General features: G+C 40.2%; 3 protein-coding genes across 4 annotated transcripts; 1 reads left to right on the forward strand and 2 right to left on the reverse strand.

The window, feature by feature from the left end:
- Window positions 1-907: 907 nt before the first annotated feature.
- Window positions 908-7,929, forward strand: LOC110842862 (glycogen phosphorylase). Its single transcript, XM_022088703.2, has 17 exons — window positions 908-1,064; window positions 1,138-1,207; window positions 1,299-1,551; window positions 1,642-1,743; window positions 2,074-2,113; window positions 2,263-2,478; window positions 2,548-2,609; window positions 2,680-2,791; window positions 3,517-3,662; window positions 3,737-3,910; window positions 3,983-4,129; window positions 5,772-6,050; window positions 6,119-6,427; window positions 6,502-6,723; window positions 6,826-6,860; window positions 6,934-7,228; window positions 7,320-7,929. Exons 3-17 carry the CDS (start codon window positions 1,300-1,302, stop codon window positions 7,497-7,499), a joined length of 2,571 nt encoding a protein of 856 aa, XP_021944395.1. The 5' UTR covers window positions 908-1,064; window positions 1,138-1,207; window position 1,299; the 3' UTR covers window positions 7,500-7,929.
- A 407-nt stretch (window positions 7,930-8,336) lies between these two features.
- On the reverse strand, window positions 8,337-17,503 carry LOC110842864 (HMG box-containing protein 1). 2 transcript variants are annotated; one of them, XM_022088706.2, is made up of 5 exons: window positions 14,936-17,503; window positions 11,996-12,974; window positions 10,960-11,083; window positions 9,725-10,418; window positions 8,337-9,636 (listed from the first exon to the last, which is right to left on the reverse strand). In XM_022088706.2, exons 1-5 carry the CDS (start codon window positions 15,367-15,369, stop codon window positions 9,483-9,485), a joined length of 2,385 nt encoding a protein of 794 aa, XP_021944398.1. In that variant the 5' UTR covers window positions 15,370-17,503; the 3' UTR covers window positions 8,337-9,482. The 2 variants fall into 2 exon arrangements, with proteins under 2 accessions (XP_021944398.1, XP_021944399.1); XM_022088707.2 differs by lacking the exon at window positions 14,936-17,503 and adding an exon at window positions 14,367-14,899.
- Window positions 17,504-23,943: 6,440 nt separating this feature from the next.
- LOC110845175 lies at window positions 23,944-25,504 on the reverse strand. The gene is made up of 2 exons (XM_022091540.2): window positions 24,514-25,504; window positions 23,944-24,381 (listed from the first exon to the last, which is right to left on the reverse strand). The coding sequence occupies exons 1-2, from the start codon at window positions 24,693-24,695 to the stop codon at window positions 24,009-24,011; spliced, it is 555 nt and encodes a 184-aa protein (XP_021947232.1). The 5' UTR covers window positions 24,696-25,504; the 3' UTR covers window positions 23,944-24,008.
- Window positions 25,505-26,237: the final 733 nt, after the last annotated feature.

Here is a 26,237-nt window from a genome sequence, read left to right on the forward strand (position 1 = left end):
GCATTTTTGAATACAAACTAATGATCACTTTTGTGAAAATTGTGAGCATTGAGCAATTTACAAATGTATCAGTGAGCAAATTCTCACAATATAAATAAAATTTAACTATTTGATTGCTTTTATGTACTAATAAAAAACAAGATAAATAACCACGTAAATTTTGCCTACTCTTATTTCGTGTATCAAAGATAAGAAGAGTGTGACAATGATCTACATTTAAATGTATGCATGCATAGATTCGATTGGAGTTTTGACCCCTTGATTGTGCGGATACATGGACTTTCCTAAAGTACAGAAACGGTTGACAGTGCAATCCTGAAAATACACATGCATTTGGCAAGATGATCATTTCCCATTTGTTCATTTCAGGATTTGGCTACGATACAATTTCCAATTCTTATTTGAGTAAATGGAAATGTAAATAAAATACAAGCACATCTCTGTTCTCTGTATTTGTAAAATCTGTGAAAAAAATCGTGGGCTGATATACAGTCATTCATAACACAAGCTTGCCTAAATCTATTATTTCTTATTGATCTCTCCATGAGATAGTGCATATTCCATGATTAAGGAGGCAGACAGATTTCAGTACATGCAAATTATAGAGTATCGATGACATCGACCTTCTAACAGGGTTTGCTTCCAAGTTAATCACAGATAAATGTTGATTCCAACTTGAACGTCCGCTCAGGCAAAAGCTACACGAAAACCATTTAACTATACTAATTCTATTTAACACACTGAACACGTCCATACGTACGTACATGCAAATAAATACGCTGCTTGCTTCTTCTTATAACATGACATTATTATTATTCTCCGGGGCAGATTTGTATGAATGTGCATAGGAGATGAGAACTTGACTTTGACTCCCAATATTACACTTGGTCGTTCAGAGTCGACTTGTACCGAGGATATGAGAGAGCAAGAACCAGCTTTTACACAGAACAAGGAACGAACATCCTTGAAACATTGCCTCCTTCTTTACATCTGCTTCACTCCTGATCTTCATCAGCTCTTCAATCCGTGCCACAAGAAGAAGACGACGACAATACTCTCAACAAGTGAGTCCTCATAATTGTAATTGCCATCAAATTGGAAAAGCAATCATTTTTCATCGCTTGTCTACGAATTTAGGTGCAGTCCAGTCCAAGAGTTAGTGCCCGGATCTTCACAGCCGATACCGGTCGCTTTGTTACAGCAGCAGGTACATATTTATGTGCATATGCAGAAATCAAGCAATATTAATTTTAAAATGTGTGAATTTTTCTGTCAAAATTTGCATCAATTTTCTCTAGAATGGCGTCTCAATGTGTCAGAGATGAGGAGCATGAGCGTCGGAAGCAAATCAGTGTTCGTGGGATCGCCCAAGTCGAAAATGTGGCCAATATTAAGAAGACATTTAATCGGCATTTGCACTACACTCTGGTCAAGGACAGGAACGTGTCCACTACGCGAGACTACTACTTTGCTCTCGCACACTCCGTCAAGGACCACTTGACCTCGAGGTGGATTCGCACCCAGCAGTACTGGTACGAAAATGACCCCAAGGTGAGTTCAATCTAACGACATTTTCATATCAAAATTTCTTCATATAACGTCCCACAAACTTTACTAAAACTGATCAAATTCTAATTTCAGAGGATTTATTATCTGTCTCTGGAATTCTATATGGGCCGATCCCTATGCAATACGATGGGAAATCTGGGCATCCAATCTGCTTGTGATGAAGCCATGTACCAGGTACATACGTGTTTTTACTTCAATTTAAAATTTTATAAACTTCCTTCTTGGTAGTAGATTTGACATAACAGCGAAATAAAATGCATATGAATTGGTTTGACATTTCCATCTGATGATACACACAAACAAGATACCTAAAAGTGGCTGGTTTGGCTCTATTGAACGTGTGTGAATATGTACAGATGTGCATATGTATATTTTTATGTGTGTGTGGCTGTCTAAGCGGCCAAGCCAGACATGAGAGATTAAGATTACATAACGAACAAGCAAGCAAGTGACATAATTTGACCTTGACTGAATATTAATATTCTCGATGTATGTATTCCATAGCTGGGTCTGGACATTGAGGAACTTCAAGAAATGGAGGAAGGTACGACTACTATGCTATAGGAATATTATTAATTCATCACTTTTCAACTCTGCTTCCCGACATCAGAATGCTTTACAAAATCTCGAATCACATTTATCAAAATGCTCTGCTCATGCCAAACATTGAAGATTCTTAACTGTAATAAACAGATGCGGGTCTGGGCAACGGGGGGTTGGGTCGTTTGGCCGCTTGCTTTCTTGACTCAATGGCCACTCTGGGGTTGGCCGCGTATGGCTACGGAATCCGCTACGAGTACGGAATTTTCGCTCAACGAATTCGCAATGGGGAGCAGATTGAGGAACCCGATGACTGGTTACGTTATGGATGCCCTTGGGAGAAAGCCAGGCCCGAGTACATGGTTCCAGGTACGCTCTTATTTCAAGATAGTGAAAATGATTTATTTATGTGCAATTTTATTTTAACCGGAAATATAGTCAACTTCTATGGGAGGGTTGAGGACAATCCGAAAGGAGGACGCAGATGGGTGGATACCCAAGTAACTAACTATTATCTCGCAAATTGCATATGCACGAATAATGCAACTCTATACATACGTCTAATTGCAGAAAGTGCTTGCACTGCCGTACGACAATCCTATTCCTGGATACAAAAACAATGTCGTCAACAATCTTCGACTCTGGTCCGCAAAGTCACCTGTTGAATTCAACCTTCGTTTCTGTAAGAATTAAATGTCTTATTGGGTGAGCGTCGTATGTACCATCATGCACTAAGGAGGGGAGCTTGTGAGGTTGATAATAACAGATCCTGATGCCCTTTGGATATGTGGTAGGGTCCTATGAGTGTACTAAAACCCTGAAGTGGTTTGACTCCATAGCCACGTTTGCGCCCGCCACACCCACTCAAAAATGCCCAAAAACCGCTTTCACTCCAGTTTTCACTCACTCAAATCCACGCCAAAAATCCAATTTTGCTCGGATTTTGAAATTTCTTTCACCATTACACTCCCAGATAGTTGCTTTCTTCAATCCAATGTCAATCTCAATTTTGATGATGATTATTTCGCAGGCATAATTTGCGTTGTTGATTACTACAACATTGCTCATTCAGAATTTTAAATTTTAAAAATACTAATAATTTCGAAAATATTGAGTTTGATATCGAATTGAAGAAAGCAACTATCTGGGAGTGTAATGGTGAAAGAAATTTCAAAATCCGAGCAAAATTGGATTTTTGGCGTGGATTTGAGTGAGTGAAAACTGGAGCGAAAGCGGTTTTTGGGCATTTTTGAGTGGGTGTGGCGGGCGCAAACGTGGCCATGGAGTCAAACCACTTCAGGGTTTTAGTACACTCATAGGTCCCTACCACATATCCAAAGGGCATCAGGATCTGTTATTATCAACCTCGCAAGCTCCCCTCCTAAGTATAACTTGGCCATGTTTTAGTCAATGATGGAGACTATATTCAAGCCGTTCTGGATCGGAACTTGGCTGAAAATATTTCCCGAGTATTGTACCCCAACGACAACTTCTTTGAGGGGAAGGAACTTCGTTTGAAGCAGGAATACTTCATGGTGGCAGCCACCCTAAATGTATGATACTAAATTGTGTGTGTGAATAATTGTACGTGAAGAATAACCAAACAAATCATTCTGTACTTATTCAGGATATCATTCGACGGTTTAAAAATTCAAATTTTGGATCCAGAGAAGCCACCCGAACAAATATGGATTTACTTCCCACTAAAGTTGCCATCCAGCTTAATGATACTCATCCGTCACTCGCAATTCCAGAGTTGATGCGAATTTTAATCGATGTCGAAGGCCTCACTTGGGACAAGGTTCGAGCCTTAACCTTTTCTAGTTATCATTTTCCGACCTAATAATAATATTGAATTGAACTCTTCTTCCAGGCGTGGGAACTCACTGTGAAAAGTTGCGCCTACACCAATCACACAATTTTGCCAGAAGCCTTGGAGCGCTGGACATGTGTAATGTTGCAGAATATTTTACCACGACACTTGGAAATCATCTATCACATCAACCACCTCTTCCTCCAGGTACAACTTTACTCTAACGGTCGGAGATTTAAAAAATCGTGCCATCCATGTCTACTTTTTAGCCCGAACCAGGGCTTATGTAATTGTCATGTCCGTCTGTCTGTCTGTCTGTCTGTCTGTCTGTCTTTCGATAACTCTCGAACGAGTTGACCGATTGACTTGAAATTTTTACCATATGCATATTGGACAAAGTTAGGAAACGAGTTCGAAGATGGGTGACATTGGTCCAGTGGTTGACCGGTGGGGGTCATCGGAGTGGGTGGGGTATTATGCACCAAAATTTCAAAATCGTCATAGAAAGCTCAAATTTGGCACAGAGGTTGCTAATGGCTCCTAATAGATAAAACCTACAGTGCAGACTTGATATAGCCCGAGTCAGGCAAGTTGTGGTTATGACCCAATCCGACTTGATTGCACGAAATTTTATCGTAAATGCATATCAATATTTTTAAAATAAAAATTAATGTTTTCATTTAAAATTCACATTCTTAAATTAGTAGCAATTTGCAGCATATGTAACAACTTGCGGTTCGATACGACGATTAAAACAAATCCGTATGGGTCACCCAGTAGGGTCCCTCACATGAAAATTTTTCTGATTTTAATTCATATTGTTCCATTACGAGCCTTTACCAATTTCTCTACCACAGCTCGATTGTATGAATTTGTAAAATCGGTATGGGTCACTTAACAGGATCTCTCCAGACAAAAATGTTTAAATTTCAATTCATATTCTGCTATTAGTTACATCTAACAATCCCTACACCAAATTTCAGCTCGATTGGACGAGTTTTAAAAATCGGCATGGGTCACCCCCTAGGATCCCTCCACACACAAATTTCTTGAAATTTTACTTTATATTCTTTAATTACAAACCGTTATCAACCTCTGTACCACATTTAAGCTTTATACGACAATTTTGAAATTTTGGTGCATAATACCCCACCCACCTATATGACCCCCACCGGTCAACCACTTGACTGATTTCGCCCATCTTCGAACTTAAGTCCTCATTTGGCCCATACTACATGTGTGCAAAATTTCAAGTCGATCGGATTAGTTTTACGACAGTTATCGCAAGACAGTCAGACGGACAGACGGACGTGACCGTTACATAAGCCCTGACTCGGGCTAAAAATGAGTTCAAGTTGGAAAAATTTTCATCTTGAGGGACCCTATGGGGTAGCCCATACTGATTTGTCAAAATCGTCATATCGAGCTGAAATTTGGTGGAGAGGTTGCTTATGGGTCCTAATGGAAGAATATGACATGAAATTGGTAAAATTTTTATCTAGAGCGACCCTATGGGGTGACCCACACCGAATTTTAGAAATTAACATAGAAAGCTGAAATTTGGACCAGAGATCCATCCTGCTTTTTCACGAAATAATATGAAGTTAAATATGAACAAAAATTAACCAGGGGGGTATAGAGACGACCTCCACTAGGAAGGAGTCAAGGGAAGGGATAGTAAATAGTTTTAGAATTTGGAGCCTAGTAATACGAAGGATTGATGGAATTTTATAGAAAACTACTGACAAACACTGGTTTACTAATCATTCCTGGTTCGGGCTAAGCAAAGCTGTACTGATAGGTTTTGAATACAATGAATTACTAATGAATGAATTACTTATGGATGTAGGAAGTCCATAAAAAGTTTCCTGGCGATATGGACCGCATGCGAAGGATGTCGATGGTTGAAGAAGAGGGCGAAAAGCGAATTAACATGGCTTTCTTATCAATCGTGGGATCCCATGCTGTCAACGGAGTAGCTGCGATTCACTCTGAAATTCTAAAGACCGATTTGTTCAAGGATTTCTATGAAATGTTCCCAGAACGATTTCAGAATAAAACTAACGGAATAACTCCACGTCGTTGGCTACTTTTGTGCAATCCTAGTTTGTCTGATGTTATTGCAGAGGTTTGTGTAATTGCTTGGTCACTGCAAGACTTTTATATATAAGACTCATTGTTTTGCACGAAATTTAGAAAATTGGAGAGACTTGGACCGTTCACTTGGACCAACTAGTTCAGCTCAAAAAGTGGGACAAGGACCCCGCCTTCCATCGTAATATTCAGACAGTCAAACAGGAAAACAAAATGAGGGTGGCAGCATTTTTAGAGACCGAATACGGCGTCAAAATCAATCCCGGCTCAATTTTTGACATCCAAGTCAAACGAATTCATGAATACAAACGACAACTTCTCAACGCGCTCCATATTATCACAATGTACAACAGAATTAAGCGCAACCCTACTGGAAAATTTGTCCCACGAACTGTGATGATTGGAGGAAAGGTAACTTCCGCAATTTTACAAATGTAAATATCTCGAGTCATAATAATACACATATTTGTTTGTTTATTTCAAAGGCTGCCCCAGGATATCATCAAGCCAAGCTTATCATTAAGCTCATTTGTGCCATTGCGAATGTTGTGAATAACGATCCAGTCGTGGGAGACAAGTTGAAGGTCATTTACTTGGAGAACTATCGTGTCACGCTGGCTGAAAAAATTATACCCGCCGCGGACCTTAGCCAACAGATTTCAACGGCAGGAACTGAAGCCAGTGGAACTGGTAACATGAAATTCATGGTAAGTGATAAATATGTACATAGTAATGTTTAGTAAGATATCGGTAATATCTAGCAGGACCACTTTTAATGATGGTATAATAATTGTCCATTAAAATTACAGCTGAATGGTGCCCTCACGATTGGAACAATGGATGGGTAAGAATTTGGCTTAATTATTTACATAAACGCATTTTAATTGCACGGTATAAATATCGACATCATTTTGCAGTGCAAATGTTGAGATGGCCGAAGAAATGGGAATGAAAAACATTTTCATCTTTGGGATGCTTTGGGATGACGTGGAGAAGCTGAAGCGAGATGGTTACGACGCTAACAAATACTACAATGCCAATCCAGAACTAAAGTTGTGCGTTGACCAAATTGCGAACGGATTTTTTAGTCCACAAAACCCAAAAGAGTTTTCTCATATTGCGGACATTTTGCTGAAATGGGACAGATTCTTCACCTTGGCAGATTTTGATGCATACATCAAAAGCCAAGATAAGGTCAACGAGACTTATCTGGTAGGTTTGTGCGGTGGTCGCATACGTTTCGATTTATTTATTTTTTTGGACACTTTTAAACTGGAGGTTTCATGTAATTTTTTTCTTACAGAATCAAGAGCTCTGGACAAGAATGGCAATTCACAATATTGCCTCATCCGGAAAATTCTCCAGTGATAGGACAATCGCAGAATATGCTCGTGAGATTTGGGGCGTGGAACCCTCATGGGAAAAATTGCCAGCCCCACATGAGCCATCCGGAACAGATGCTAACACCAATAATGGAAAATAGACAATACTGTAATACGCCGAGACCTGATTCACGACGATAATGACGACAGAATCTCTAAATACTAAAGCCATCAAGTTATGTCAATCTATAGCCAAATCAATAGAAAAAATATTTCCAAAGACTATATAAAACGGTGCAATACTAGACACAACGATAATTTTTAGAACAATCAGTATGTAGTAACATTTATGTATGCGTAGGATAAAAAATGGATAAAAAAGTGCCAATCAAAAACTTTTGACAGTAAAACCAAGTTTGAATGCGATTACAAAGAGCTTTAACGTTACGTGTCCACTGTCTATTGTCTGGTGCCGTAAAAATGTGGAGTCAAATTTATTACATGTATGTAGGTGTATGTTCTACTGCGATGCATGTTCATTTCATTCAGTTAATTTGAATCAATAAATAGTTAATTATGAAACAAAACCAACTTGAATGTTGTGTCGTACACATTTAATTCATGTAATACATTTATTACTCAACATATGCAACATTCTTTCTCTTACAAGTCGTCTCACTTAAATATTTTACATACGTCACTATTTATCAGCGTCTGCATGGCCTCATATAAATCCTGTACAATTAAGCTACACATCTGTAAGTACTAGAAATAGCAAGGAAGTTGCTACTTGCTCTTGACACAACTTAAGGCACCAACCCCCGAGATCCATCATCAGCCTAAAAATATATAGTCGACATAATAATCTATTTCTTATGTTATTTTGTGATAAATATTAGGTAAATATTATGATAGCATTCATTTGGTGTAGTATGCACACCCACCCATTTGTGCTTATGTTAGGTATTAAATATGTGGCATGTTTAAGAATAATGCGATTTTGTTTTAATATTTTGTTCTTGAACAAATTGAGATTTTATTTAGTGAAAAGAGTTTGATGATATAAAATATTCCACAAATGACAAACTTGTATGTATAAATATTTTTATATTATTTTCTACCAAGTCGAGATCCTTGAACTAAACTCGTAAATTTCTTAAACGTTCTATGTTTATTTATTTTTATAAATTAAGTGTTTCATAAATATGTAGTTTGTAAAATTTAAAATCGTGAAATATTTAGATTGATGAATGAAAGACACGATCATTTGTTGTATTTATGTACGAGAATAAATATTTGCACTCATTTACTCTCATTCTTTGTGTGAAATGGGAATATTGAAAGTTTTGTGTGATTGTCAAATTTCTCGAAAAGTGTATCAGTATCACATTGACTAAACTACTGGAAGACACAATTGGTTATATATATTGCAATTTTTATATAGTTGGCAAGTCGAACAAGGTATCAAAATCCACTATGATTGCTGCTTATACTTCCTTCGTTATCAACTTGCGCCAATAATGTTATTAGTTCAACTATGGCGCAAATTACCAAGGAGTAAAGTATATAGACTCCTCCACCACTTGCATACAGTTATTAATGGAAGATGATGGGAAGTTGTATGCATATTTAAATGTCGGAGTCCAGTAACAGCATGCATGGCGCTTTCATTTCTTGTTACGAGAAGAAGAACACCCTGTCGTCCTCTGATTGCATTCTGTGCATAAATCTTTCTCTTTCTTAAACTGAATCATCGCAATTTCTCACTTCATTTTTCAAAGGGAACAAAAAAATCACCAAAGTGCGTACTACTTACGGAACTATTCTATTCTACAGTCGAACGGACCATGCCGATAACAAAAAGAGTAAAACTAAGTAATAATGATAAAACTATATAAGCTAAAAGTAAACCAACCAAAACGACAAGTTTATATAAACCAAGAGAAGCAAAGGTCAATATTATACAGATTAACAAATAAGTACAAAAATTAACAAATTATAGTAACAATAATCGTATATACTTTTAGTTAGCCTACGACCACAAAACACTTAGGATATTACAGAGATCTTCATTAAATAAGCTTGAATTTGATTGATTAAGCAATAAATATATTTTCATATTATCGTCAAACAAATAAAATGATTTAAGAATTAATCGACTGTGACCTTTTCCGTTTCCAACAATCTGGATGAATCCGCTTCTGCTCTTCCGCACGGACTTTGGCGTTCAGCGAGTACTTTTCCCGTTCTGTGGGATCCAGAGTTTGCCACGCCTCCCCCAACAGCACACTAATTGACCTAGAAAATTAGTCAGAGAACATGGCATTTATTGCACAATGTTTCTTAAAAATTTGCATACAAAAAATAACAACCATGAATAACCTACCTGTTATCTTTTCCAGGATACATTTGAATCAATTCGGGTCTCTTGTCCTTGGCAAAGAGGAGAAACCCGTTCATCGGTCGCCGTCCCTTGTTCTCTCCAGGATTGTTGTTCCCCGCAGCATTACTCGCTTTCTTGGGCTTGCTTTCTTTGGCCTTTTTTGCAGGTGAGTTGGACGTGGGACTGGCAAATGTTTTACGACTATTCATCGTTGCTGATGAATTGATATTCATTGATGAGACATGTAGCCCCCCATTATTATTATTACTGCTGTTATTAGCGTTATTGCTACTTGGGCACCCAGCAGGATTCGAGTTGTTGCTGTTCATGGAAGCGGTCTGCATTACGAGGTGATGAGTTTGTGGCACCACTGAGATTGGAACGGGCTTCTCATCAATTGGTTCCATTTTAATGGACTGAATTTGCTGCTGCTGCTGCTGTTGTTGCTGCAGTTGATGTCCATTATTGTTCCCATTGTGATTGATGTGCGAAGGAAATGCTGAATGTTGCGGATGTTGCTGATGATGTTGCTGATGATGTTGAATGGTCTGGTACTGGGGTTGACTATGGTTATTAGCATGATTAGGACTTCGAGCCGAGATGTTGAGACAAATGTCCCCACACTCGAGCAGTTGGCATTGGGTCCCATAAATCTCTTGAAACACTTCGGGTTTCACTGCACACCACGTCGGTTGTCCTGCAAAACAGACACAGAGTCAAGCATTACAAGTTTTCAGTATTGAGTGGCTCGATTGTCTTGCAAAATTATGGCCAATCATAAAAATAAATCAATGAGTCGAGATAATAGAAATATATGGAAAACTTTTGAAAAAAAAGTCTGCGAGAGATAAGGATCAAAACCTAAACAAACTATGTAAACTAACTGAGCAAAAAGAACTCTTAGTTGGCCATTTACATTTATGTAAGTAAAGAAAATAATCATTCAATCATTGTTCTTCTTTTTCTTTGCTTTATTTTAAGAGAAGAGAGAAGTGCGTTTGCAAAAGAGATTATTTATTCTTAGGGCTAAAAGAAAGACTTTTATGGACACTAAATTTCTGGTCCGTAAGACTTCCGCCTCTGATAAGAAGAATGCATAGAGGAGAACTAGCAAATAAGTAGCGAGTTATTGCAGTACATATTTAGCTCTTCTTCTCATAGTCCAAAATAGCTGGAGATTACTCGAGCGTCATATGAACAAGGAGCTAATTGGTGGATGAATTGGTTTGTTGACTCACCCTTCTTCTCCACCATGAATGGATGTCCAGCTTCGCAGTTGACTTCGATGGTCGGATGATGTGGGTCGCCAACTGGGCAAAAGGTCACTTGGATCCTCTCCTTGGCTGAACTCGTCACAATAAACTAGATTCGATATAAAAAATATATAATAAAATAAAAAATCAGTAAATAGAAGCAGCCACGGCAGACGACGACTTGACAGGATGCATACATAAATAAGTGTATCTCGGTCGGTACATATGGGTGCATTTTTATATGGATTTTGAGATTTGAGATTAAGTTCAGCATCGCACAGATTTGTCTCATCCCCGTCTGGCGTTGACATCAATTTATATCAAGCCACAAAGAATTGATTGACTAGCCTACATAAATCCCTATCTGGTCTTGTGCTGCTGCCTGCTTAAATAAATATGTAATAAGACACACTTTATTGCTGGCGGAACACATCTTGGAATAGATGGAAAACCCGTCGTTATTTATTTATTATTGAGATCGAGCAACTTCCTCGATTTAATCCCAAATAATTCCATCCAACCAAGTCATTGACTGCATATTGTACAATTATGCATTGCCTTGTCTGGCTTTGATTGGTGGATGGACAGCAAAATGAGACATGTAAAATGTGCAAATGATATCGGATACTCTCTCACGAAAGCAATCGATCATTTATTATACGCGAATAAAGGCTATAAACTCGGAACAGCCACTTGATCGTCAATTCCATGTCATATTATTCTACTTTTTTATGGCTCTCTGAAGGAGGATGTTTACGACGTAATTTGAGACTTATTACATAGACTTGGAGGAGGTAGAGTTCGAGACACATCGTCTCAATTTTAGGATCAAGACCTACTTTAGATGTGTTTTCGCTACCATTTACTTGTTATGTACATGCGAATAATGAGACGATGATGACGAGAGAGTCGCATCACGTGGTTGGCAAGCACATTGAAATATCAAATGACGAGATGATGATAGCGACTTGATGCTGATTTGACAATGGAGTGATTTGGTATTTTTTTAAAAAGTGCTAACCTTTCTGACTTCCAGCCCATGTGGTGCATATTCGCCCTTGTTGAGGCCCAATGATTCGCCACTCTGCGCCAAGAAGTCGACGAGATACCAATCCATGCAGTTCATCCCGGTCACGAAACGTATCTTTGTTCCCGCCATGAAAATCCCCCACGCAGGTTGGAAAAAGTTGAGCGACTTTTCGTGCAGATCTTCATAGCTGAGCGAGTTTGTGCTGGCCTGAGAAGGCGCAGGGCTCAGCAGCGTGGAGGGAATCATGTTGAAACACGAGTTTGAGCTGGACGACGAGCTCATCGAGGTTATCGTCGGAGTGTTGAGTGAACTCCCTCCCCCGCTTCCCCCACTTCCTCCTGGGGTGCTCAGTGGAGGCAGCAATGGCGAGTTGAGACTGAGATTCGTGAAGGGGCTGCTGGGAGGAGGGTAGAGGGAGGAGGCCCTCATGGGCGAGAAGGGTCCCTGATAAAGGGCCGTGTCCGGGTTTGAGTAGCTGAACACGGGCGAGTTCATGAACTTTGGAGATGGCTCGTTTGGCGTGTAGAATGGGGTTGGCGTCTGGAGGTCACCGTTGCTGTTGGTGCCACTGTGAGCATGGTGACCGTTGTTGATGTGACCATTGTTGTTTGTCGATGGAGAGGTGTGAGACAGTCGTGCGGCCGAGTTCGTAATGCTGCTGCTGCTGGTGGTGGTGGTGATGGTGGGTGTGGAAATGGGGATGAAATCCAGCCACCTGCCGGAAGTGGTGTAGGTGTGGCCATGTCCCCCTGGGGAGCTGTAGGGTGGGAGGTGGTGGTGATGATGGTGATGGTGATACTGGTTTTGGTGGTGGGCCGTTGTGGTGATGTTGTTAGGTTGCGTGGCCATCACGGTCTCAACACCTGCCAAACCTGTCTTGGGGCTCGCATTGTTTGCGTCCGGATACAAGGGCACTATCGACGACTCATTCTCTTGACCGTTCATTGGGACGGGAGACCAGCTATGCCAGCTGAAATATTTTAACGAGCAATTTAAATACATTCAACGCTACACTTGCATGTGTTGCATACATTAGTTAGTTGGTTGGTTGGTTAGTTAGCTAAGCTGCTGCTACATGTATATCATATCTGGCGTGGTAGCATCAATGAGAAACGAGATTTGTGTGGACCAAATTCCAATTCTCGCATTTCCTCTCTTTCTCACACAGTCTGCGTCTCTCTGGTCGGGCAACTTTTTGCGTTTTTGTGAATGGATTCAAATCAAAGTCTGATCACGTAAACAGAAACGCAGACGACGACGACGACGACGATCAAGAAATATCTGAGTCAATGGCAAGCATTTTAGATCATGAATGACGAGGGTAATGGGTGACACGGGGAGATGTGTCGCTTACTTCCTCTCGCAGGTTATGAAATTTGTGATCATGACCGCTCTGCCCTTTCCGCATGGACACTTATTCACCACTGTCTACCATGTAATACAATGAGTCAGCACGAGCAACAATAGAACACATTGTTGGCTGCAACATACACCAAATTCCGAGTATTCGACCAATTAAGTGATATATATAATATAATATAATGGTCCACGCAGGCTAGACTTTTGCCCAGACATGCAACAGGTAACCAAAAATCTGATGATGATAACATGCCACAGGCTTTGAAACAACAAGCCAAGCGTGAGATGCTCCCGACCGACTACTTTTAGGTATTTCCTTCCTCCAAACTTTATTATATATTTCCACTGCTTACTTCATAATAATTAATGCTTGTGTACTACGACGACTACGACGACGACTCTCGCGAGCTGCCACCAGATTTCATCTCTTTAATAAGTTTGCGGTAATATAGTTTAATAATAAGATGGATGGTGATGCCAGTCACTGATATGCGTCCACTCGTTGTTTGCTTTACTAAACCACCAGAGAGATCTACTACAATTTCGTATTCAGTCGAGCACCCTTTGACATGGACAATTTGCGTCTAAATTAAATCTTGTCTGTAGTGAGGTACCTGCTCAAATTTTACATAAAAAGTCTGAAACGTAGTAAAAATTTTACTACGACTACCCGTCACTATGCAGAAGTAAGTAAAGTATTGTGCAGTGCGGGTTCAGGGTTCGATAGCTTTGTTAATTAATCAAGAACGATAAACAAGTCCAGTACAATATTTGAAAAAGTAAATGCACTCATGTCCTTGTGCAGGTCGGAAAAGTCACACTAATTGTTAATGCTTTCTTCGCCGTGAGATTTTACTTATTTATTACGGGAAAAGATTTGCTCGAGTGTACAGGATTGTTTACCAGATAAGCTGACGCACGACGACAAAAAAACTGGAAGATGATCATGTATTTATGTGTATATGCTGGATTACACGTATAAAAATATATAGGAATCGAGTACCTGTGATTATTTCCTGTTAATAAATTGAATTAAGCCCGGCGTGGCGTCTATTTACTTGTGGTATTCCTCTTTTGCGGCCTGTGGCACCCTTACGCCACCACGTTTTTTATGTATTTTCTTCACTCCTAAAACTACTGTGGACGGAGGTCGTGGTCAGTCACCACCCACCCACGCGACTGTCCTCTTGGGTGACTGAATACATGATAAGCGCGGCGTCAGTGTGACCTCCCACTTGCGGATTGACTGAGTTTGTGAAAAAGTGCGGAAATAATGAGTGAGGTGGAAGTATTTCGAATGAGTGCCCACCACAGGAGGAGAATGCGAATGATTCATTTCGCCTCGCCACGCTGACTGACTGCTGAGTGATCATTGACCACTGCCAACTAAATTGTTACACCAGGCGAAGGAGAGAGAGATAGAATGGATGGGATTCTCTCGTATCTCGTGGTGGTTGTGGTGGGTGAGTGAGAACGAGACGAGATGAAAGAGCAGGAATGAAATGAAAGGTTGTAGGGCAAGAAAATGAATGAAAGAGAGAGAAAAACTGCTTTTATTTTTGCTTGGCTTACCGTTTCCTGAGCGGAAGATTCTTGTCGTTGAGTTTGCTGGGCGATGGGGACTGCTGTTGCTGCTGTTGAGTGACCAGAGGGTTGTTGTGGTGGTGGTGTAAGCTCAGGTTTATGCTGAGATCAAGGGGCGGCGGTATCGGCTTGAGTTTCCTCAGTTTTGGTGGTACGAGGAGCACTTCTTGTTTTTTCTTGCTGAGATCAGTGGGTTGGTCTTGCTGCTCGTGATGGTCATACGACGACGAAGAGGGGGAAGAAGCCGAAGAAGAAGATGAAATTGGCGAAGTCGTCACACCGCTCTGGCGAACTGATGGAAGTGATGCCTCTCGACCACAGACTGACGATCCTCTAATAATATTCTTGCCATTCCCTCGTTCCTCGTCTTCTGCTTCCCACTCCATCATCATCTTATCTGCTCCTCGATGATATCCCTCCATCCAATTAACTTATAAGCACTCCTATTACTTTACTTGCTCACTTACGTACTTACTACGACTACTTATGATTACTGCTTTATAGGGATTATCACTAACCAGACTGGCTTCTTCTTTGCTCCTAATACACGAAGAGTCCAGTCTCCTTTAAATAAACTCAATCCTCAATCAATCCTATCGCATTCGACAAGCTCACAAACTACGACAAGCCTCCCTGCTCCTGCTTTTCTATCAATCCACAATTATCAACAGAGATAAGCTAAACTTGTTACATTCGGTTGTGGGCTCTCTGTGCAGCAGCAGTCGTCACATCCTCTCTCTCCTCCGACAAGATGAGATAAGGCTAGTAATTCAACTTTGCTTTGTTTGTTAGGTGATTCTCAGAAGCTTCTCCGAACGATGCGATGCGAGCAGCGAATGAACGACGACGACGACTCACTCACTCACTCATAAAAGAAGATGAGACTAATTGTTTGCCAACATTAATGTGAGATGCGATACGAGCTTATCTTCAAATATGTCTTAATCTCCCCTTCCTGTCTTTACAAATAAACAAATAAATATATATTTGGAATCCAGGAAATTCTTGACGTGTTGGTTTTGGTTGTGAAATTAAATACTAGATAACTGATTGTCTACATGAATGGTTTTCTTATTAACTCGGGCAAATCCCTCTATCAATTACTGCCGTTGAGCGTTTTAAATATTCTTCTTGTGATGTGTGTGTGTGTGTGCGTACTTTGCTATAGTTTTCCTTAAATTGTATCTGCTTAAAATTGGTTTAGTAATATATCTTGGTAATAAATTCTTAGGTAAATGTTACAATTAGTACACCGTCTTCTCCCCACTCGTACTACTACTACTCTCGTATAAACATGGTTCCCATGCAGGTAAACGGTTTGATTCTGGCCTTACAAAATGCGCTGGATGAGATTATCTTTAGCATTACTTACTAATTACAATTGAGAGTGTGTGTGTTGTATATTTATAATATCGACGTCGTCGTATGCATCACAAAGAGAAGGAAAGTGTGTGTATGGAAGTGATGATCAAATAAAGTATCTAAATACTCTCTATGTATATATGTATAATGATAAGCTTATCTATTGCCTCCGATCCTCAAGTATTGATGAGAAGGGTGAGCTTATCTTCTTCTCGTCTTCGTCGTGAGGTTATCATCAAGAGGGTTGTGGTGAGCATGGAGTTCTTTTTAGGTGACGCTGTTGACGATTTGTGCTGCGGTGGTTGTGAAGAAGATTCCGGAGAAATTTCAAAAGTTTCTTTGTGATCTTTGTTCGGCGGCGGTTGTTGATTTTTGTGCTGGTGGTCACCAAAATTATTGTCAATATCGATGAGACAAGTTCTCGGAGGATGAGGAGGACGGAGTCCCAGAGCTCGTTTCACTTTGTCCAAACGCTTAGATTTGAGTAGTGCATCCATTCACTCACTCATTCACTCGGTCTCTTTCTCCAGTTCAAGATCACTTTCAGAGACGACAATTACTACAACGATAGTAATAAATAGTTCTCAAAAGGGGATTACCGATTGTCACGAATTTAGATACGAGTCCTTCGTCTCACATTACTAACTCTTCTTAATCTCTGAATTTTATTATCACTTTTATGGGTTGTGTTGTGTATGTATTGCTTTCGTCTTGTTAATTAATATCACACGGGTGATGGTTCTTTCTGCTTATTGGATCAGTTATCGGAGACGTCTATCTCCTTTTCTTTCAAGTTGAACGGATAGCTCACTCACTCGTTAATGAGAGTTTGTTATGTGAAACAGGATCAGTCCAGTTTCGCTCAAGAAGAAATGACCAACATGAATTTGTGAAATTTAAAAAAAAATGACAATGTGTGTAAATGATTTGTGGGCAGTTTTGTGTGTACAGGTTGACAGTGTGGAAGGAAATGTGGGTTCGGAAACGGAGACGACTTTGGAGGTATGAGAACGTTGGAGGAGGAGGAGGAGGAGAGGCTGGAGGAGAGTTTGTGTTGTTGAGAGGTCCGAGGTTGAGCTGAGATTGTCTTTGCAAAGGCGTGCAGTGTTGGTGTAATAAAGCCCCTCGCTCGCGTAATGTTGTCGAGTTTTATTTCTCATGCCAGCAGAAGTACCATAAGCAAAGTATTACCACCACTCGGACCCATGATATGATGGTAAATACGTCGACGTATGTATTGTTGGTGGTGGAATACGTATTTAAGAGCAATGGAGTTTCAGCTTTGGTTAAGGTTTGTGAGTGAGTAAAGTTGAAAGTTGTTTTATGTATATGCTCTTATTTTACTGGCAACTAGCTAAGCACCACATGCAGCAATATAGAAAAGACGACGATGGAAAAGAGGATGCATTCAATAATTATGTCCTGTTTTCACTATGCAACACAATTCGATGGAACAAATGACTTGATCCAATTGATCCAATTATGCAACCTTTTCGTGACCGATGAGACCGTCTCAACTTCCCCACGTCCTCAAACTGCAGGATAAAGTTGACCACGCGTGCGACCATGGACATCGTTTAGGCGTTGATAACTGGACACAATTTTTAATTTTTGCACTGGTTACATCACGACGCCTAGAAGAAGACAATACGCCACAGCACATTCGCTTTGGAAGAGCCGTTCGAGTTTAAACCAAAAGTTGAACAACATTTAGCGTGTGAGATGGAACTGGCTGGGCATTGGGAGTAAACTTGAGCCAAGTGCATCCCATTCGTGGTGACTAAAGGCTTTACACTTTCTATTCATTTTTGTGAGGTAACATCATCGCATCATCTCGTGCAAGTAGTGTAATCTCACTCGCTGGATGCATATATGTACTTACGACTAACCAGTAACCACCTACCAAACCTACCTACCTACCTTACACTCACCGTCGTCGTCGTCGTCGTCGTCCCTCTTTTGAAAGCATGGAGGAGATGAACCTTTCAAATAAAAAAGTCAGGATTCGAAAAGTGCATGCATGGATATGCCCATTATTTGGTCGTTGGTTGCTGCTGCTTCCTTCGGACTATGACAATACCTGCCTGGCTCTCTCTCGACAAGTGCATGCACATCAGTCACTTCCATCCAGTCGAGAATTACTTGGAGCATATCTTATTCCATGATTTCGACTTTGCCCAATGCGGAGACACTGTGTGTGTTGATCGTTTAAAACAATGACCAAATCTACGTATGCTGCCTGCATGAGCAAAAAACTTTAAATTTTAATTTAATGGGATCCAGCTACTGTGTTTAGCATTCGCCTCATGGATGGATGGTCATGATTTAGGATGCGTATGATGAGGAGGATGATGATGATGGTCGTGATGTTGCTTAGTTAGTCCAACAACTATTATTGCTGCTTCTTCTGGACTTATTTATTAAGTACGAGTAAAAAATTATACTCTTGATTCGACATTTCAAAAAGATCGAATGTGGCTGGATGAACGGACGGACGGACGTCGATTTTGATATCACTAAACAGAATGTTGTGCGCTGCTTGGTCCAAAACACAACAACAATTAATGATCATTACGAGATAAACGTCGTCGTAATCCAAAGTGTGAGTACCTAATAAATAAGTAATGGCGTCTCTTCTTCTTGTGGCTTTTGGTACTTTGCGGTTTTCGCAAACCGGATTTGGCAAAAATTAAATTAAAGGGATGGATGATCAGTTTGAACTCAATGTTCTCATTTAAGTGCAATAATAATAAGTCTCCCCGAATGAACAGCCCAGCCATGCGAATTTATAACGGGATGTCAACATATGCTCAAATGAGAACAAAGGTTCTTGCAAATATATTCGCTTGTTGGGGGTGCAAAAGCTGTTCTCTCCTTTATTCGGAGGGTATATGTGCATGCATAATTTATTCTAAAAAATGAGTCCTTCGGTTGGTCGGGGGGACGATGGATGGCGACGACGATTGGAAACGAACCAATTTAATCCCAACTCGCCTCACCTTTTCTTTCTGCAACATAAAATCATTTTCAACCGGTTCACGTACTCCATTAGATTAGGACCAATATGCAAATCCTGTCATTAAGACATTTACCACCACAATTTATTTGTTTACTGACACACTCAATTCTGTCACATAAAAGTGCATACATGGTAAATTAATCGTGGCACTGGCTGTGCTGAGCTTGCCATTAGTCATTCCACGATCAGTTCCTCGTCGTCGTCTTCTTCTGGGGAGCAGCTTATGACTTACTCATCATTTATATTATTATTATTATTATTGCTATTGCCATTGTGCCGAGCAGGTAGCTCGATCATAACAGCCATCACATTATGAATTACCAAGTTTATTGCATTTTCACCATTATTATGGCAAAATCCGACCAACTGGTAATGCATAAAGTGTGTAGTCGTCGTTTGGATTCTAAATACGCGAGTGAATAGTATGTTGTAGAAAGAGGAACGAAATAATAAAACCTTATTTGGCTGGCTGGCTCTAAATGTTTGTAAATTTTGGGTTTGTTTTATTTCGTCATTTTATGTGCTTCTCCTTCTTTCTTTATTGAAGAAACAAGACTTTGTTTAAGTGATGAGACAAAGGAGCACATCCTGCACTCCATGTATTTCTACACTCATACGCCGATACACTGGCAGAGATGACTTTCTGTTTGTTTTTGTTCAGCAAGTTGGAGGATTAAATACACTGTATTATGAATCCTTATCGACGTTTAGATTTGCACCACTTTGTTGCTCAAATTCAAGATTCGTTGAATGAGTGAGTATTTTATCCATTTTTTTACTCTGAGAGTCATTGAATTCGCGCAGATCATCATGTTACATACATACAACACGAAAGTGGTGGTGTGGCAGATACAGACAGTCAACATTTGTTAATTCAAACACCATGAATACTAGTTAATAGTCAGTATTTAGTAGTAGTAGTGGCATAACATGTACATGCAATGACATTGGATGTCGAGTTTATAGTTGGGTGATCTTGGCAAATACTTTAAATACACACACACCAATAAATCACGAGTCCATAAATAATCAGCGATTAGATTTGTTTTTGCGTCCTTTAAAATAAATTCTTTCCATTTTTATTATCGACAAAAAATAGCTTTCTTGCAATAACGAAATCCTGTGGTGGTTGGTGTAAGTGTAAAGTTCGGGTCAGTCAGATATTGCCCAATCGACCCATCATCATCACAAGTTTGAACCAGACTTGCGTTTTCCTTGATAGGACGCTCTCTTATTCATTCTCATATTTTTAATTCAAGCCCGTCTATCATCAACAAGCCTTGTTTACAAAAAAGCTGACGTTGACGAAAATAATCTAATACATTCGACCCACAACTTTATGCACTGGGTACGTTACATAATTATGTGCATGTTACATATGCTGCTGCTGCTTTACACGAGTCCCACCAACAGTCGACTAGAACCAGCTTCAAACGCGTATGCAATGCTGTGCAGAGTGTATGGTAGAATGGTAACGTGATAGTTCGATTGCCCAAATTAACATTCAACATTCATCATCTCTTCTTTCTTATTAACTTTGTATACGCATATCGAAACGAAATACGATTGCCCAACAACAGCACATAAGAATATATATCGGTATTATTACGACTATTACATTATGTCCATGTGTCTCAGCTCATGAACTACATGCTATATGTAAGTTCCATGTTTCAGTATGTATGTACATACATACGTGAATATGCTTTTTTTTATAAAAATGCAGCATTTATGCCTGAAATACATCCAAGTGTAAAAAAAATAAATGGACGCAGAGCAATAATAATAATAACCCTCTGAATGCACACTTTAATATCGTCCCATAATAATATTACGCCACGAGAAAGTAAATAAAATGCCAAGTTAATGATAATTAGGAAGAAACCACGTTAAAAACCGTAGGAAATGATCATTACTCGGCTACATTCATCCATCCATTGGACATTTGATACCCCGAGAGTCTCACTGTTCAATGGGCCGTATCGTGGTCGTCTCATGTCTGTTGTATAATAATGACTCAAAGTCGTCGTGCCAGTTGCTTACACAAGTTCCTTCCCGATAAGAGAGCGCAGCCCAGCGTTGGTTGGTTATGCCAACAAAGTTATTACGCAAGGCAGACAAAACGTTCTTTATTTGATTCCCTGCACAGCAAACCGAGCCACGTTTTGTCCAATGGAGGGAAGACGAGGAAAAGAATATCATAGAAAATAAGTGGTCTCCCCTTCGTCCGTCTCATCTCGCGTCCCATTTTCTCGTGAAAAGTGTCTTGGACTTGAAATAGGGATGCTGCATGTTGCTGCTCGCAGGAGAAAAAGCAGGGCCACCACACAGCAAAAAAGTGGTTGCATCACACAAATCTCGGATGGATTAGCTCGACTCTCTTTTTTTACACGGGATTACACTGCATTCATACCACTCGCTACCAAAACTATGTCCGTCCAATAATAATAATAACAAGAAGACATTGGAAGATGTTTCTCTTTTTGGTCCAAGTCGTCCTGTGTGTACATTAAAAAAAGTACTCCTCCAACAAGTACACAGCCACAGCCACGGGAGACGGGCGGGTAACAGGAGTTGTGGTCCTTCTCCGCTCGTCCTCCTGCTATCTCTCTCCATGTAAATGTATGTAAGCCTTTGGTTTTTGGATGGATGGAGAGAGTTTTGAGGTGATAAATGTTGAAGGAAAATGAAACTGAAAAAAATCCCTATGGACGTGATTTGAGGAGAAATAATAATACGGAGAATGGATTCATCAGAGACTCACGCTTATTCAACACTACGATTCATTGCTGAAGAAGTAAACGTTTATTGCCCCTTCCTCACCAAGTCCAAGGTAAAGGTTGCATGCTCCATGTTCTCATTCTGACGCTGCTGCTGCTTCTTTAGTTGACGAGATGAATATGCATCTGGTGTTGATGGTCATGTGTGTGTGAGTTAAGTGGAGTTTCGACTGTGTAGTAAGTAGCAGCAGATAGAGATGAGAAAATCTATGTGCAGGGCTTCATTTAAATGCAAACCATCCACAAACACTGGACCTGCTCTCTGTCCCAAGAAGAAGATGACTTGCACTTCGTCAAATAAAAAACCTACAGTGCAGACTCCATATAGCCCGAGTCAGGGACAGAGTCCCTGACTCCGTGAGTCCTAGCTGTTTCTAAATTTTTCTCCGAATTGACCGACATAATATTACCACTTTGAACTTCCACAGCTATATTTGCTATCAAGAAGTGGTCTTTAGCCTTCGTACCAAATTTCAGATGGAAAAAATTAAACTTAAAAAATGGTATGGGTTACCCTCCAGGGTCACTCTGGTTAAAATTCGCTCACTTTTAACTTCATATCCTTTCATGAGAAGCCATTAGGTATGACCTTGCCGGATTTAATGTTTTTAAAGTAATTTCTAAAAATCGGTATGGGTCACCCCATAGGGTCGCTCCTGATAAGAATTTTACCAATTCCACGTCATATTCTTCTATTAAGACCCATTAGCAACCTCTCTACCAAATTTCAGCTTGTTATGACGATTTTGAAAAATCAGTATGGGTCATCCCATAGGGTCCCTCAAGATGAAAATTTTTCCAACTTAAAGTCATTTTTATCTATTAGGAGCCATTAGCAACCTCTGTACCCAATTTCAGCCTTCTACGACAATTTTGAAATTTGGTGCATAATACCCCACCCACTCCGATGACCCCCACCGGTCAACCACTTGACCGATTTCGCCCATCTTCGAACTCGTTTCCTAACTTTGTCCAATATGCATACGGTAAAAATTTCAAGTCAATCGGTTCAGCCGTTTTGGCTCTATCGTGCCGGACAGACGGACGGACGGACGGACATGACGGTTCCATAAGCCCTGACTCGGGCTAAAAAGGCTCGACATGGAGCAAAAGTAAATTTACTCAAGTGTACACTACACCTATTTGTACTCTCCCATTAGTCTTGTTGCGTATTAGTCACTGCCACCACCTTCACTTACCACACGGCCATATCGACAGCCCTGCTACACATGCATATACTACTCCCAACCTTGGTCCAGTCTACCTGAAAAAGAGTAAATAGTGAGAGAGAGAAAAAAGCAAGTAATTGCCCAGACTGCACTGAAATGAATCTTCTTTTGTAGATTTGAAGCCAGATTACGGACTCGAGAAGAAGAAGGTGTAACTCACCCTCAACAGTGCAATATTAAACCAACGATCCAACTAATTTCATAGGCTAAACTTTTTTCCTTGTCTCGTCCTCACTAACCATGCATGGGGCCAAAAGTAGTAAGTTAAGTCAAGTGAGTAAGTTGTATCGGGAGAAGAGGTGAAGGTAATAATGCGACTACGACGCTATGCAGATGATGGTGCTGCTAACTGAGGAAAGTCAATGGATGGAGGAGGAGGTTGCGCGAGGTAAGGTGAGATCATGAACTGGGCACGATTCATTCCCATCCATCACCAATCGGCGATCAGAGAGAGAGAACACTGAACCAAAAGACTTTTTTGAGACGGATGCAAATTGGGCAATCTCCTCAGAAATTCGTGTCTGTCCTGTCAACTCTTCAACGGGAGGAGAATGCACCCAAAAATCACCATCTCGGAATGAATGAACTTTTGAGACGGTTTCAAAATATGAGGAGAGAAAGCAGAAAACGGCTCAGTTGGATTTAATGTTGCGAAAGGTGGCATAATTATTCTAACAGCTCTTTTCCAAGACATGGATTTTCTGTGTTTCCGGATCCTCAGATAATGGTTTGACTTTGTAGCAGTCGGCCAGAGCGGTGGTCGGGAGGCTAAACTTCATCAGGTTGGCGAAGGGTTCGTCCGCGCCGGTGGTGTTGTAGGCGGAAACCACTTCCACAATCTTGGACCCGTCCTTGTGACACTGGATGAGGGTGACCCCCTTCTTCCCGGCACTGCGGAGCATGGTCGTGATTTTGATTTCTGTGGGGGCTTCCTTCGGGGAACCATCGCCGAAATCCACGTCCACCTTGGTCATTTTGGTCAGTGCGCTCACTATCAGGTCCCCTTTCCCGTGAATCATTCTGACCTTGCAGGTATGGTGCCATCTGTTCCGTTCGGGTAGAAATTAGAGATAATTTTCAGCATAATTGCCATACTAAGAATTGTACTGAAACGTTTTGTGGTGCTGAGTGGGTAAGATAGATAAATATGCGCATTGTGTCTGTCTATGTACTCACCCTTTTGGATGATCCAATTTGTCGGTACGGGTCTTGAAGCAGGCGTCATGAAATTCGTCCACCCACGCCGGCTGATTGGAAACGTCTTTGCAGGAATCTCTTTGTTTCTCCTCTGCCCTTGAGAAACTTTGGGTGAGGAGAAGGCAGCAAGCGAGGAGTACACGAATGCTGAGAAGAGCCATAATTACGCAATGCGGTCAAGCCGTATACTAATGCATGGACATAATGATGGACAATGTCAACAGGGAAGCAGTTCTGTGGAGTTTATTGATAACTCAATTGTTGACAATTGATAAAAATGACAAATGTTTGTAAACTCGAGTACAATGTGCATTTGTGATTTGTGCATAAAGATAATGTGTCATGTACACAACTCCCCACAACAGAATTTGATGCTTATATTCATTCTCTCTGTAGCAGCAGTAGTATTTTAGGACATGCTTTTTTAGTCCATTCTTAAAACTTGCAAAATATCTAAAAAAAATATCTGAGAGATTAGCATGACGATAACTTACGGGTGAAAGATGCATATGTTGGATCACGTAGCAGGCGATGTCCGTGGCATGGGTTACCTTCCCCCGGACAAAGTTGTTAAACGGATAACCTAAGAGGTCACGTGCTCGGAGTTTGGATCATGGCGAATCTTTTTAAGTAATGTGACGACCTCGGAGTGAGTTTGAGCGAGGGATGTGGAGTGAAATAGGACATCAATGGAAGAAAGTGTCGTCATTTCGCTGGCGTAGTCACTTTCTCTTCATTCACGGCAGCCTCAAAGTTGTGACATCTGACCTGCCAACTATAATGAATGAATTATTTTTTCATAATGTAACAATGAGGAATTGTACAATAGTGCTGAAATAATAATAATAGTTAATAACTATGCATTATTTAAACCACTTCATAAATCCCATCGCCCACGGTGCAAAGCAAGCGATGTGCATCCTTCACATCGTGGAGGATGGAGTATTGACATGTTGACTCTTCTGCGACCTAACGACGACAACAAGGATTTTCACCATGAGTTTGATAGTGTAACTCTGTTTATGATATTTCAACCACCGGATTTATTCGACTTTCTTATTTATGAAAAATTCAAATGGTTCATGGAATGAATTATTTACGATAATCTGATCACAATTGTTGTTTAAGCATAATTTTCACAGGGTCAATCCCACAGTTAAATCTGGAGATGAGACAATAAAAGCACGATTGTCTTATTTTTATTCCATTGGTGTCGATGTATAAAATTAAACAAATGCCTGATTCAATCAACATTTTATTGTATACATTCTCACAAGTTATCCTTCGTAATGCTGTTTATGCGTACACTCAGACGACGAAGGAATTATGTAAGTATTTCTGGGAACATTGATCCATATGCGAACCTAGTCATTACTTAATTTCAATCCATCATAAATTCCACAACAAATAACATTTAATTTATGATCCAGATGCTAAACAATTGGTTAGGTTTTGTATGCGCAGAATATTAAATAAGCATAATCATGCTAAATTCACATTTCAAAGAAACAAGCGATGACTCCCTCGATCTCTTTCTCTCTTTTAAACCGGATACGATACGATTCGCTGGTTTACTCTAATTTTTATAAAAATTTTGCATTTTTGAGCGCATCTCATACATTGCGGTTCACACAGTTTCATACATACGTTGCATTGCATTGCATGCCGGCAAGAAATTAATGACCTGACGGCCAAATGATACT

Source organism: Folsomia candida, unplaced genomic scaffold (assembly GCF_002217175.1).
Source record: "Folsomia candida strain VU population unplaced genomic scaffold, ASM221717v1 Fcan01_Sc002, whole genome shotgun sequence".
Taxonomy (NCBI): domain Eukaryota; kingdom Metazoa; phylum Arthropoda; class Collembola; order Entomobryomorpha; family Isotomidae; genus Folsomia; species Folsomia candida.